Raw genomic sequence first — 14,456 nt, forward strand, 5'->3', positions numbered from 1 at the left:
AAGTCTTAGCTACTAATCTATGAAAAACTAGAATATTAAAGTATAAATTATATTGTATAGTTCTATCAAGCTATCCTTATGTTAGGGCATCCTAAAGTACCTGGCCGAGCACAAGCCACTAAGGCACGTGACAGGAAGTAGTAACCCTGAACTAGGTTATGAAGACTCAATCGAACACATCTGTGACATAGCGCATGTTTCGCAATGAATCAAACCATTCCTGCGCCTTTTGCATGTCCGAGTCGCCTCCGCTTCCTTTCTCTATATCAAGCTTGATCTTGATGATAGCTTCCCTCGCCGAGTCGGCGAGTCCTCTTGACCCGCAAACATATATCTTCGCCCCGTCCTGCCACAGCTTCGCAACAAGCTTTCCGTCATGTACCATCCTGTCTTGCGCATACTTACATCCCTCGCTCTTTGTGGGGTCACGGCTGTACGCTCGCCTGACCTCAACTATGCCTTGACGCTGCCACTCGTCGAGTTCATCACGATATAAATCATCTCGATCAGGTGATCGGCACCCAAAGAAGAGAAGTGCGGGCGCGAGCTTGCGTCCTGATGCGAGAATTGCTGCGCGTTGTTCCAAAAAGCCACGGAATGGTGCGATCCCTGTACCTGCTGCGATGCAAATGATAGGTACTGTTTCTGGTTCCGAGGGCAAGCTGAAGGCGGCATGGGAGGGGCGAACAGCTACTTGTACGTTGTCTCCCTCTGTGAGAGAGGATAGATATGAAGATGCTACACCGTGATACACGCCTTGCCCGGATAGAGATGCCTCCTTCAGGGAGGAGTAGGTGATGGTAGCGTGACCCCTGTGCGTCATAGGAGAAGATGAGATGGAGCTTTTGCTAGTCAGCAAGATAGATTTCGGCATTGCCGACGAAGAAGAACATACTACTGTCGCACACGCATCGGCGGCATCAATGATATAAATGTGGCAAAGGGCAGGGTGATATCTGAGAAGCGCTCCAGGAGGTCAAGTATAGACACGCGTTTCGCACTAATCTCGGAGGAAAAGGCATCGTTTGCAAGACGCAACAAAGCAGAGTTTGTCTCTCCATTCGTTGCTGAGCCAGCGAGCAGTAAAAGACTCTGTTTGATAGGTCAGTGGTGGAGGAGCAACAGGTAGGAATTGTCAAACTCACCCTCTTTGACGCTGGCTGTGAAAGCTCAACATATGAGCTCAATATGTCTTGGGCAGGAAGTGCTGTGTTGGTGGGCAATGTGGTGGGTCCTTCGGCGCTGATCTCCAGCTGCGCATCCCAGGGCAGACTGAAACGTCGCAACACGCGGTTAACGGTCTCCCTTGGGTTGAACGGCAATACGACCAGGTAATCGCCTGGAGAGTATGTCATGTCTTCTGGCAGACGGATCTCAAGGTGCTTTTTCAAGTTGTCACTCTCTGACTCATTTGTGAGAACTCGAGTCTTGACTACAACTCCTGCCTTTACCTCCTGCCGAAGGGTAGAGGCTCGGGGTGTAGAAATCGTAACCTTCACACCGGGAGAGTCGGTTTGGTCTTCTGCCTTCACATCGTAACGTGCAGTCAAAGCTGGCCAGTAGACGTTGTCTTCCCAATTCTCGAAGTCCGAAAAGACCTGGCCTTGGGAAACATCAGAGAGTCCGATGTCTGCCAACCGTTCTGCGCCTAATTCAGCCAGTGTGGTGTCGACCAACTTGGGGATGCGATGGAATGTCTGGGTCCACTCCCGGTTGCCACAACCGAAGACAGCGTACGATACACCTTTCATTGATTGGCTGTTCTTATCCTGCTTTTCCATCCACTGTATGAAATGCCCAGCGTTATCGGGCGCTTCTCCTTCAAAGGACGCGGTGATAATCAGAACGGGCTGATCTGTAGGCAATGCACCATTCGCGCTATCCATGCAGTCAAGCTTTGTCACCTTGAAACCATGAGTAGTGGCATCAGTTGCAACACGTTGTGCGAGCGATTCGCAGGTACCAGTATTTGAGCCATAGAGAATCGTCAATGGAGCTCCATTGCCCTGATGAGCAGCGTGAGCAGCTTTCGAGGTAGCTTTGTTCTTGGAGACGGGTTGCCCGGAAAGTCTGTGCCCTAGGGAAGTGGGGTCGAGGTCATCTCGCAGTATCGCACGCATGTGCATATCTTTTGGCTTGATGGTCAACGTCTGCTTGAAGCCCAGTGTGTAGTCGGGCTCTAAAACGAACGTGAATGTTTGCAACAGCATTGCCATGACGAGTAGTGACTCTTGCCATGCAAAAGGACGTCCAATGCAGCCTCGCATACCATTGCCAAACGGCTTCCAGCAATTTGGGAACTCCTTTGTCACCCGCTCAAAGGGCTCATCAAGCATGCGCTCTGGTTTGAATTGGTTTGCGTCAGAACCGAAGACTTTTGGGTCTAGTTGCGATTTTGCGAGGAGATTGACGATCGTTTCCCCAGCTTTTACGGGGTATTTTCCGCCGATTGTTGTATCCTCGAACGCTTCAACCGTGAAGAGCGGAATGGTGGCATTAATGCGCAATGTTTCGCGAAGGACCGCATTGATATACGGTAACCTAGACATATGCTCGACTTTGATAGGCCCACGGCCGCACACGTCGTCGACCTCTTCTTTTGCCTTTTGCATGGCCTCGGGATGTTTCAAGAGCTGATAGAACACGAAAGAAAGCAAACCAGAAGTGGTCTCGTGTCCAGCAATCAGAAAGGTAATAAGGTTGTCCATGATGCTTTCATCGGTCATCTTCTTGCCGGTCTTGGGGTCCACGCCTTTCATCATAGCCGCCAGGAGATCATGTCTGTCAGTATGACCCTCCTTTCGTGCTTCGAGTACTTCCCGAGCTGTATCTCTCATGACTTTAATGTCAGCCTCGTACTTCTGATCCTTTGTGCGGTAGAACATAGATGGGATAGGCGGTCGACGAGGCTTTTCGCCGGCTTCGGTCAAGAATTCGCCCATAGCTTCAACAAATGGGTGCAGTTCGGGTTGGTAATAGCTGTTGAATCGATAGCCCATTGAACAGAGTGCCAATGTGTCCAAGGTCAGTCTTGTAAAGTCGTCTGTAACTGGTATAGCGTAGTCCGGCCCTTGGCGCGCCCATTTTAGTGTGAGCTGAGTTGCAATGTCATGCATGTCGTCAAACATGCCCTGGATGGATAAGGGGCCAAAGGCGGGCATTAAGATGCGATGCGCAATACCCCAGTTTTCCTCGCCCATTCTCGCTGTGAAAAGACCATCGTGAACGCCATCGCGGACATTGTTCAGAGCCGAATTGATCGATTTCTTGAACCGCTTTTCATCGCAGGTCTCATTAACCAAGGCCTGTGTGGACACGATAACCACGGTCCTGCCGGGAAATCGCAATCGGTACGCTTCGCCTATGAAATAACATTAGCTTTCTTTTTTCGTGCATAGACTATCCCACGAGGTTGCCGTACCACATTGGTCTGCATGTGCTATCATCGACCCCAGAGGAAATTCGTTGTCTATTGATGTGATATGTCCGAGCAATGGCAATTTGCTAGGCTCAGGAATTTCCATTATGGCTTCCAATGGCCTGCTTTCCATGTCGTCGCTGTGGGAAATTGCCATAGTTGATGGAGAGGATACAATGTTTCGCTGTAATCGAGTACCAACGAAGGAATGACACAAGAAAATTAAGGAATCATTGATGCTATATAGATGCGTGTTACTGGAGGCAATTGGATACGGGACCCAGGAAACTCCGAAGTGGTGAGTTTGGGCCAGATAAAAGTCCTTGGGCGGTGTGTCTCAATGCGTCTGGCCCGATAATTGGATCTTCGGAGGGTACAAAGGACAAGGCTGCACAACACGGGCGTGATTACTGAATGTTTCCAGCATACTGAACACTCTAAGTCGTACGAACTCTCACGTATTCGGGGTGGGCACTGGACGAATTGTCACTGCCTTCGTTTCGGTCAGAGCATGTGAAAATTATCTCGCAAGGTTGCTCCAATGCGGAATAGTCTAGTCCGCTTTTGGCAATGTACCTCGGTGATTGAGTGCCTCCCGACCACGTCAGTCCCTTTTTGAAGAGACTTCTGCCACAAAGATCTTCTATCTTATCGCAAGCACAACCCTCTGTGATTCAAAGTCAGATAGACGCCGAGGAGAAGAGTGTAGTCGAGATTGCGGCCCGGCGCGTTGACCTGCAATGTACGTTGGTGTCAGTGTGGCGTATTTTGTAGGCTACTAAAGGTGGCGCATCTTCTGGCACGTGGGGTAGGGCAGAGGTGTTGGAGTCCGCTGGATCGTTTGCGATGTTGCTAGAAGTGATGCTGCGGGTTGCATGATGGGCTGGGAGAGGCGATCAGCTTTAGCTCTGTAGATGAAAACGTAGGTATTGACCCAAGCGTGAAGATCTGATCGATTTTGGACGAGTATGTCGACCACTTGCAGCCTGCGACTTTTGTAGGGCGTTGCCGTTTGTCTTGGACTGACTGCCTGCATGCTATTCTTCTTTGCCTCTGCGGCCGTTCGAGCCTCATCGATGCCGCATTAGACCTCCTGTCAGACAGGTGCGCAGACTGCACTGAGCGTTTCTGAAACATGCGGGTAGAGAGGCTATGGTCTAGCTTCTTTTTCGTGACGGGATGCTGTTGGAGGGGTTGGTGAGCAAGACTGGAGTCGTCCTTATTGTTGATCGTTACAGGTGGCGCCATCCGAGGGCTCTACGGACTCTGAGAGCGTTGCAGGGCATCGCCGCTGACATACTCAGGGATGAAAGGGCCTCGCGTTGTGTCGTGCGCTCTATGAGAACCGCGAGAGCAATGTGCCATTTACTTTGGTCGGAAGACGGGGGTGGCATCTCTGGCCGATCTTACACACCTGCAGTCTGCGGCCCTGCGTACACGAGGGCATTGACGCCCTGAGGGCTCGTCTCGACCGTTGTCTTCGAGACCCTGGCCAATCGAGCGACACCGACGACTAACAGCTGGAGCCTGGCGCCAATCAAGAGAGAATCCTCATAGATATAGTCTTACAGACCCGCCGAAAGCGATCGTCACCCGTCAACGACCTTGCACCACACACGTTCGCACACCGCCCCGCCCCTTCACCGCTTCGAGACTGAGAAGCAACAAAATCTCGATCAGCGGGATTCTTATAGCATTAAGACCTAAGGTGGTTGTAGCGATGGCAGATATCGCCGCCTGGTGCTTACCCCTACAGTCGCCAGTATCGTGTGAGCTTGTGCGGCTGCGGGCGCATAACGCAGCTTCTTGGGCGCTACGGCAGTCGGCGGTGGTGTGCGTGGATGTTCTGCGATTATCACACCGTGATGTTTGCTACGGTAGGATTACGCTAGTAAATACGCCATAGTTGAGTGGCTGTTTGCTTCCAACGGTGCGGAAGAGAGGCGTAAGGAGAATGAATAAGAAGGTGATGAGGAGCGACACTGAAATGGACCGAAGAAGAACCATAAAGATATTGCAAGGTTCAAGTGATGCAAGAGGCACCACCATAGCTTGCGGGGTCTCGATTGCAGCAGAAGCTGCGGCGTCATCGAGGAACTGTCTTATTGCGGGTTGGGGTCTCGAAGATGTTGGGTGAAGTCCTGTCAGCACATCGCTTTCAGCAACATCGTGCAGGCGGCGCAAGAAGTCATCTCAGCGTCTCGTAACCCAAAAGAACTTGCGTGCGTGTGCGCCTAACGACACAAAACCCAGCCTTGCATGTAAGTCCGTCTGTCTGCACAACCCCGCACGGCGACATGATCACACCCTGCGCCAACAGCTGGCAGCTATCAAGCCCTTACCACAGCGTCCTCTTTGCGACTGATTCGGGTCGCGCAGTCACTGTGTGTACATTAGGTACGCAGTCTTCGTACCGCTGCGACATGGTGGTGTCTAGTCGCGGTAGAGAGGTGTGCGATATGAGTGGACAGCGTGAGTTGTAAGATTCGAGATGCGATACGTGACATGAGATGTGTGTGAACTTACTGCATATTGCCCCTGTGCGGAACGCGTCACGAGATGTAGGGCAGTCTCACTCCTCCGCACTAACCTGATCCGGCTTCATCCAGCACGGTAGCATCAGACATCACTCAAACATTTCGACGCCAGTATTCAAGTACAGAAAGCCGTTCGACAGCGCCCATCAACTCACAGCCACCACTGATCAACTCTGCCTCGCGACAAACCGAAACAGAGACTGGACCTTTCGCTTCGGCGCGCGACAGTCCGCACGCGGGCACTTGGCCACTGCGCGCTGAACGCTCGTTGTGCAGCGTACGCAAACGCGATGACCTGAAGTTGAGTTAGCACGGTGCATTTGTGCAGCGACAGCCAATTCGTACCGCAGCATAGTGTTCAGTCGTTGTTTGATGGCAGCAAGACCGCTGCACTGACCGCGCACCCTATTATCAACGCCGCCTTCTTGCATGTGCAGTCTTTTTTGTTCTCCAAGCAGTTCCTGAATATTGGTCAAGGAAATTATCGCACACAATATCTGAGGTGTAGCCGCGGGCCTCGTCGATGCGATTCTGCATAAGTCCTGGTATCTGTTCAGCATTTGATATGGAAGAATGCAATCGGATCTAGATGTTGTTCCGAGATGGTCACGTGACCGATGATACCGCCAATCACATCACCTTAGGAAGATGGTCTGGCCCCCCACATCCCGAAGCCGGCCTCCGAGAATGCGGGGTGAAACGATTGGTCTCCCAACTCGGTTTGAAGCCTGCCCAAACAGCAATAGCTGCATTTGAAGTAGCATGCTCGACGTTGATGTACGAAGCGTACATTGCTAGGTAGTGTACACAATCGGAATTTCGCACAGAAGCAATCCGCGCTGCCGAACAGGCGAATGTAGGTACCTGTGGTAGGTCAACAGCAAAAAGCCCTGTCTAGTATTAGCAGCTACTTTATCAGCCTGCCTGATATTTGAGTGTACAAAGCCGGCCTGGTACGAAACCCAGCGTTGACGTTTTGATTTAAAGCCCCGCCCCAAGGAACACACTCCTGGTCAATCCCTACCACATATTGCATCGCCATCATTTTGTATACGGCCTTCACTGTTCTTGCTCAATACATTCCACTAGATTCCTTCAAGAAAGATCACTGCGGTACCACAATGCATATCCTTGGTCTCGCGAACGGCAGTGTAGGCGGCAACTCCACCATTTTACTGAAAGCTGCCCTCCAATCCGCGAAACAGACCTCTCCCAAGACAACAACATCCTGGATTCATATCCCGTCCGTCTCCTACCCGCCCAACGCAGGACCCTTGGATCATGCCCAAGACATATCTATGGGTGCGAACGCAGGGAATAACTCTCACGGAAACTTAACCGAGCATGCGAATGACAAAGATGATCGAAAAATACTGTACGACGAGATCATGAACGCTGATGCGCTGATCTTCAGTACAGCCGTATACTCGCATCAGCCTGCTGGCTCTCTTAAAGCCGTTCTGGACAAAGTCCTAGGTCCATACACAGATCCCACCTTTGCATCTCGAATCCTGGCAGGTCAACGCGCCAATGACCCCAAGTTTACTTCAATGACAGTAGACAAGAGGATTTTGAAAGCGAGGGTGTGTGGATTCATTGCTGTCGGGGGGAGTACCACGCCTGATCAATTCACTATGGCGCTTCCTACACTGCATCTCTTTGCTTATGGCCTTCACGCAAAGGTTATCGACCAGGCGATTGTAATGGGTTGCGCCAATCCAGGAGCGGTACTAGGCACGCAGAGTGGTGCAGCAGTGAAGAGGGCAGAGGACCTGGGGCGCAAAGTTGCCAGCCAGATCGGCAAGCGATTCGATGAGGCGAAGTACCTTGGGCCAGTCCCTGAAGGAGCGTGTTCTCAATGTTGGTTAGCCAAGTATGATTTCTTCGGTGGTGACGAGATGAGAATGGGATGTGTAGTTTGCGGGAATACAGGCAGGTTTGTTGTTAAAGATGGTAAGATGGAGGTCAAGTGGGACGAGAACAGCGAGTATTGTTGTATTACCTGGCGGGGGAAGGAGAAGCATCTCGATGACATTTTTAAGAATGGAAGTGCAGAATGGAAGGGAATGCAGGGCAGCAAGGAGCAGCTGGAGGAGTGGAGGAAAATGGATATTGGGAGAATAGTACTGCCGAGTGAGCATCAAGGCGAAAATCTTAGTTCGATAGCTAAGATGTGATACACAGAAGCCAGGTTTTTTGTCACTCCGTAAGGCGGCATAGCAGTTTCAAGATCACATGCAGGAACTGCGATTTGAAGTGTCCAAATACAACCATTTAAGTTATGCGCGACAATGATGGGATGAGATCATACTCCCGTGTCCTCGATCGTGGCCCATGTGCAAGGAGGATATACTTAATTGTAAAGCTGTCACGCGTACCAAGATAGCAAGACTCAGGTTCAGCTCATTTATTTGCCAGTATTCCGTGATCTTATGAGTGTCACCAGAAGGACTGGACCTTACTACTGGCGGCTTTCAATCCGAGGTGCACCTGTTAGCGGATACCTGCTGGGAAGAACTGCAAGCGCAAGCAGGACACTAAGAACACTGAATGGTAGTAATAGGATCTTTTCAAATAGTACTGGACGATTAGGCGTAACGCGCTTGGCAGGTTCCGCCCTAGCCTCCGTGCAATTGGAGATGTAGTGCAGAGGAAGATTGCATTGCTACCTTCGCTGCTGGCTCCATCTAACAGAATGAAAAAGGACAATGCCACAAAGGATAGGTATGCATTGCGCTATTGTTAGCATGGCAACCTGTAATGATATCGGGCATGGACTATTTCTCTATCCCAGACCGGATGCCACCATCTTCGAGGGTAGGCTCCAGGTATGAATGTTGAGCTCCGAACACAAACCTAGGCTACCGCTCTGCGTCATTCTGTCTTCAAGGCTACAGCTTAATACCAGCCTGGTATCCAAGCACTTCGTAGAAAATCTTGATTTTCCCATCCTGGACAATGAAATGATCTGAGCTCTCGTCGTTCTCTTGGGCCCGTACGCCCAGGCGATAACCACGAGATCATGTACCTATTTTATCGGCCCGATGGTCTTGAGTTTCCAGTCGATGTTTGTGTCCTGTATTCCCTGGACGCGCCCGTCGATGGCGTCGTGGCCCTTGAACGTCACGCCGCATGACTCCTCAAGCATTTCGTCTTCACAATCTGAATCTGCTATTGTCTCACGATGTGACACAGGGTCGTAGTTGCCGACGATATTAGAGAGGTTGCCGCGAGCAGGCTGTACTGCTCGTCACGGAGCAAGTGTTGGTGCCATGGGCAGTCATGAATTGTGTTTACTTTAGGAGCGGGGAGGACGAGATATCTAGAATGCTGAGAATGCTGCCGAGTGTGCGCATTAGTAAGAAACGACTTTGGTCCTTTTATTCACACATCTGATTTGTCACAGCATGGACTAATTTCGCACAGTACCTATACTTACGCACATGTACAGTGCTGACGATATCGTGCTTTGTTTGAGGAAACTGGGATGAGCCATCAGTAGGTCCAATTCACACAGACCTGTATGTACGGGATAGTCTAAACAGACTGTCATATACCGAGGTCTCTGTCGCTTATCTTCCCTCCATATATGAGTCTTAATCTTTACACACACCTCGCTATCTCATGTGTTTCCCCGCTCCGACTCCATGTTTATCTTCGTCTCTTCTTTGTCTGAGACTTCTTCTCCGCATTCCAATGGCCCGTATTCTCCGTGCACTCACTAACTCCAGAGTCTCCTATCACTGAGTTGGCGTTGCGCTCTTACAAAACCTTACAAACCTTCCTGACACCTGCCCCAGTCTTTCTAGCTGGCTTTCCTTTCTCTGGCCCGATATACCGCACGCTCAATTCCAAGCAGCTGTCTTCTTTTTGGACGTGGCTGTGGACGTGTTACACTGGCCCGTTCGTGCATTCATGAAGGCTCTGACCTAGTCGGGCAGGGTCCGGCAGTGCTAATGCGATGACACTGTGCATGAGAGATGTGCGCTGGTGTCGTCGGACCCACCATGTCATGCAATCTAGCAAGAAGTCATGCTTATCGCTGACATATCATGCACAATTTTCTAGCAGTGTGTGACTGGCGGACGAGTCTTCTGCTCCAATGTCGTATATTTTTATTGCGAGGTTTTTGTTCCTTCTGCAGCTTGCGTAGTGCAAAGGCGGGCATTCGGGCAAGATCATATCGCTGGCAAATCCACCATTTATCCGACCAGGACTACTCGAGAAACTCTTTTTTTAGATCCTGGCTTCGTGCAGCAAAAACTGTGTCCGTGTCAAGCTCATCAAGAACTCAGCGTTATCATGTTCAGCGTTTGCAACAGTCCAAGCAATGAGATTAAGCAGCATAACGGTCATTTCTCATTCTCTAACTATCTCGGAAGTTCTTTATCTTCTGATACTTCAACTCTTCTTTACTCGTATTCAAGAGCGTTTGTTTGTACTACAGCTTTAGACTACAACTTTAGAATTGCCAGCTTGCGATTCTCAAAGGCTCTTGACGTGGCTGAAACTCCTGGAGCTAAAGCTTCAAAAGCGTGGGGAAGACCTGGATACACATGTAGTTCCGTCTCCACTTCTGCAGCTGCGAGTCGAGTAAGATAAGTGAGATCCGCTTCAAGGAAGAAGTCGAGAGATCCTATGTCCATGTACGTAGATGGTAGACCACGGACATCCTCTGCTCTACCGGGTGCGGCATACACAGAGACCGCTTCTGTCCCGAACTTCTCCCCTAATAGTGCTTTCCAACCCGTCTTGTTATCGTCGCTGTCCCAAATGACATATTGCGATATACTACTCAGATCTCGGTCAAAGCGGTCATCGATCATTGGATATACAAGTATCTGCTTGGCTAGAGGTGGGCTCAAGTTACGATCCCGAGCCAACAGCGCGAGACTAGCGGCAAGGCCACCGCCAGAGCTCTCTCCCATAAGTGCAATCCGAGCGGGATCGATGTTGAACTTTGTGGCGTTCTCCAACAGCCATAGAAGAGCCGCGAAACCATCTTCCACTGGAACAGGATGTTGGTGTGCGGGAGTAAGTCGGTAGTCTACCGAGAATATTTGCACGGCTGTAGCCGCAACTAAATGGGAAAGAGATGGGGTGATCATCTCCACACTACCGCCGAAATAGCCACCACCGTGAAAATGCAATACACAGGGCCCAGGTCCAGCCGAATCATCTTTCGCAGTCGTCGAGAGATGCACCAGTCTTACTGATGTGCCGTCGTGTGAAGTGAATTGATGATTGGTGGCTTCGACTCCCTTTGCGAGTGACTGTGGAGGAGCCATAGCTCCAAAGGCTGCCATCCCCTGAACTCTGGATTCGATATCAAAAGCAGGAGCCTTCGGGACTGATGCTAGAATTCGTGCGATAGGCTCGGCTGCCTTTGCGAACTCTGGGTCCACCTTGAGAGACATGATGGAGATGGCTCGTACCTAGGTAGAGAGCTTGAAACGATTTGACTTGCAAACACCTGATCTTGGGGTATGGCTAAGTAGAGTATTCAAGAGGCATTCGAATTTATATTGAAAGTAGGCAGACTGGCTGAACTAATTTTGTTGTACATCTGCGCGCGCGGATGGGGATCTCGCGGATCATTCCAGAACTCTCGCAGCTTCAGAACTAGTGACGCGGATCCTATCGGCACTATACTTGTAATCAAATTTATTTGTGATCCAGTAGTCCCTGCGCGTTGGTGGGGATCCCGATGCGCCGGGGGAGGACCGAACAATGTCTTGATAATCTGAATCAAGCTAGAGGAGGGGATTCTCCGAATGAGGGGATTTTGCGAACATAACAACAATGAACTCAGGTTGAGTGTACCTCCCACTAATATCAAACATTTCTCTTAAACATGTTTGGTTTGTTGATTCCTAGTACTCGTTTACAATGACCTCCCCACATGTTCACACGTGACAAAGCCACGTGACCGTTTTGGGTTACCCAATACAGCGTGCTAGGAGGGATAGATGTTAAGGAAGAGGACGGAACTAATCGTCAAACAGTAGAATATAATAAGACATGCGGAAGTAAAGTAAGAAGATCAAGAAAGAAGAAAGGAACCGTCCCACATGTGTACGTGCAGTAGAGATTAAAGCAGTTTACACTCTTGGTGTCACTCCTTAACAGACCCTTCTAATGTCACGAACGTTTGTTAACTTTAAAAAATGAATACTGTATAGCTTCTCTACATGACAACAGTCCTACCTATGATATTAGCTTGCCTGCACTTTTAGTAATCATACACGCTGTGCAAACAAAGGTTTAAGTTTATTGGTGTTGATCAAAACGTTTGTATAGAATGTACCACAACACTTGCACAAGAGACTCAGACACAGGTCTAAGAGACGTGTATCAACACTACTATAAAAGTTCTTGAATGTTGCGAAGCAGGTACTTTCGGAAATGGCGTTTAAGTGAAGTAAAAAGTAAGTGTCCTTTGAACACTCCATATATAGAACACCTGAAACTGTAATCACAGGCTAACACCAATTTTCCAAAACACCATGTACAAGCTCTTCCAGATGATCAATTTCATCAAAGGGGCTCCAAAGGACCCTTGTTGAAGAGCTTGATCTCGCTCTCCGGGAAATAGGTCAGGGGCTTCCGCGACCCCATTTCTTTAGCGTCTACCCAGTTGCCGTGAATTTGCGACTTGACATGGAACGGAAGCGCTGCAATCGCAATGGGGGTGCTGAATTCCCTGGTATCAATGAACACAAGTTCAGTGCCACGAGCGTCTGCTTGCTCAACCACCGACATAATCCAGCCATCTCCCTCCGGCGTATCGTCAGATCGTGGTATAAAAGTTGGTTCCTGCACTGTCGCACCATTTCCAGGGTAGAAGTATTCCGTATCGCCAGTCTCTTTGTTGATCATGGCTAGAGCATTCAGTCCATGATAGATGTTATCGGAAGACGTGTTTTCGTCCTGCAAGAAAACAGCCATGAAGATGATCTTGTACTTCCTTGTCATAAATCTCTCGTCAATGCGCGGAAATTCTGATGGAATATCGATAACAGTCTCTGGATCACCAAGCCAAGAGTCACTAGGCTTTGTAGGATCGATCTCCCAGCGGACAAAATCCGCTTTGGGGGGTTCCAATGGTACATTACCTTCAGGGTCTGGGAAGAAGGGAAAGTGATTGCCGAGTACCCTGGTTGCTTCGATGTACAGCTTGCCATTCTCTTCCCAGGCCCCTGCAGAGTGTATGTTGACGCAATTGTGCCAGTAATATACTCGACTTTCACCTTGCGCCCAGCCAGCGGGAGGAGAGCCACTTCTGCGAGGGACCACCACAAAAGGAGCTGGTCGGTCGGGCCGGTACATCCAGTGATGCTCGCCTTTCTTCATACGCTCGATATCGTGGCCAAAAGGCCAGGGCATGAGGATGATAAAGTTTTCCGTGATACCGCAGTCGTGTATCAACGTTGGAAAGGGTTGTTTGACCCAAAGTTCTTCGGTTTTCTTGCCATCTTTACCAATAGACCAAGTAACAACATCGTCCGACCCGGTTCCTTTGGCAGCAAATCCAAATGTGACCAGTTCTTCGCTGAAAGGATCGACATGAGGGTGAGCCGAGAATGATTTCGACTTGACCTGATCATAGAACGGATCATAGCCCAAGGTGTCCAAGGTGTTTGGGTCGATTTCATAGGAATTTCCAACTTCTTCCAGTGCAAGGAGGCGCTGGGCCCAATAGATAACGTTGGTATTTGCGGATGAATCAACGGCAGCTTTGATACAAGGATGGCGATCCCAGGGGTTTTGGAAGGCCCCAAACAAAGGTTTTCGAGCTCGTATCTCGAGCCGTAGTTTCTCAGTCTTAACGTATTTCATCTTGAAATCGATCCGGCTCTCATGAATTCGGAAAGCAGACACTGAACCATCTCCATCAATAGGGACAGCATTCTCTTTTCGCAGAAATCGATCTGGTCCAACTCGATAAAATGTACCGTCGATTTGTTCAGGAATACGTCCATAGACAACAAGGTTTGCAGCTTCAGCTTCAAATCGACCAGGATTTGAGGACCCGCTAAGATCCGATGTTGTTGTCCAGTTTCGGTCCAGCTTCAATTTCGCTGCTTGCATGCTGCCCGCCATTGATCCGGATTTGGGTTCACCGCAACAAGTTTGCTGACGCTGGAAACTCGATGTGATTGATTGGGTGTATCATACGAAGTGGAGCAAGTACGTGCGGAGAGGAGAACAACGGGCGCTAGTTACGGCACTATCGCCATATCCCCTTCGCCTAATCCCCACCCGCGCTTTGAGCACCGAAACGACACCTCCGTAGACCCGTTACACAAAACATGGGTGTAGTGCCAGGTGACTGATGTCAGATGCTCAGGACTGACCAATAGAGTCACGATCAATGTCGCGCAGTCCTTCTACCCGGAATCTCCGGGGATCCTGGGGTAAGAAGGATTACGTACGTCAGTCAATGGCATTCAAACAGCTGGACTGTGCATTCGGTATGGACCGGGTATAATTCAGCATCG

General features: G+C 49.8%; 4 protein-coding genes across 4 annotated transcripts; 1 reads left to right on the forward strand and 3 right to left on the reverse strand.

Moving 5' to 3' along the window:
• Positions 1–166: 166 nt before the first annotated feature.
• C7974DRAFT_434202 (cytochrome P450) lies at positions 167–3,524 on the reverse strand (the record flags this gene model as incomplete). Its single annotated transcript, XM_046144980.1, has 4 exons — positions 167–842; positions 896–1,092; positions 1,146–3,361; positions 3,422–3,524. The coding sequence occupies 4 exons, from the start codon at positions 3,522–3,524 to the stop codon at positions 167–169; spliced, it is 3,192 nt and encodes a 1,063-aa protein (XP_045997506.1).
• Positions 3,525–6,906: 3,382 nt separating this feature from the next.
• On the forward strand, positions 6,907–8,169 carry C7974DRAFT_424724 (flavoprotein-like protein). Its single transcript, XM_046144441.1, has 2 exons — positions 6,907–8,088; positions 8,140–8,169. Exons 1-2 carry the CDS (start codon positions 7,077–7,079, stop codon positions 8,163–8,165), a joined length of 1,038 nt encoding a protein of 345 aa, XP_045997507.1. The 5' UTR covers positions 6,907–7,076; the 3' UTR covers positions 8,166–8,169.
• Positions 8,170–8,983: 814 nt separating this feature from the next.
• C7974DRAFT_424725 (Alpha/Beta hydrolase protein) lies at positions 8,984–11,570 on the reverse strand (the record flags this gene model as incomplete). The annotated part of the gene is made up of 2 exons (XM_046144442.1): positions 10,530–11,570; positions 8,984–9,193 (listed from the first exon to the last, which is right to left on the reverse strand). The coding sequence occupies exons 1-2, from the start codon at positions 11,370–11,372 to the stop codon at positions 8,984–8,986; spliced, it is 1,053 nt and encodes a 350-aa protein (XP_045997508.1). The 5' UTR covers positions 11,373–11,570.
• An 890-nt stretch (positions 11,571–12,460) lies between these two features.
• On the reverse strand, positions 12,461–14,058 carry C7974DRAFT_454650 (carotenoid oxygenase; the record flags this gene model as incomplete). Its single annotated transcript, XM_046145924.1, has 1 exon — positions 12,461–14,058. The coding sequence occupies one exon, from the start codon at positions 14,056–14,058 to the stop codon at positions 12,493–12,495; it is 1,566 nt and encodes a 521-aa protein (XP_045997509.1). The 3' UTR covers positions 12,461–12,492.
• Between the last annotated feature and the right edge of the window lie 398 nt (positions 14,059–14,456).

Source organism: Boeremia exigua (assembly GCF_020726555.1).
Source record: "Boeremia exigua strain MPI-SDFR-AT-0100 chromosome Unknown C7974scaffold_6, whole genome shotgun sequence".
NCBI lineage: Eukaryota > Fungi > Ascomycota > Dothideomycetes > Pleosporales > Didymellaceae > Boeremia > Boeremia exigua.

Coding starts and splice junctions, on each gene's coding strand:
- C7974DRAFT_424724 (XM_046144441.1), top strand. CDS start 7,077: ATGCATATCCTTGGTCTCGCGAACGGCAGTGTAGGCGGCAACTCCACC. Junction 8,089..8,139: donor TGGGAGAATAGTACTGCCGA/GTGAGCATCAAG, acceptor TGTGATACACAG/AAGCCAGGTTTTTTGTCACT.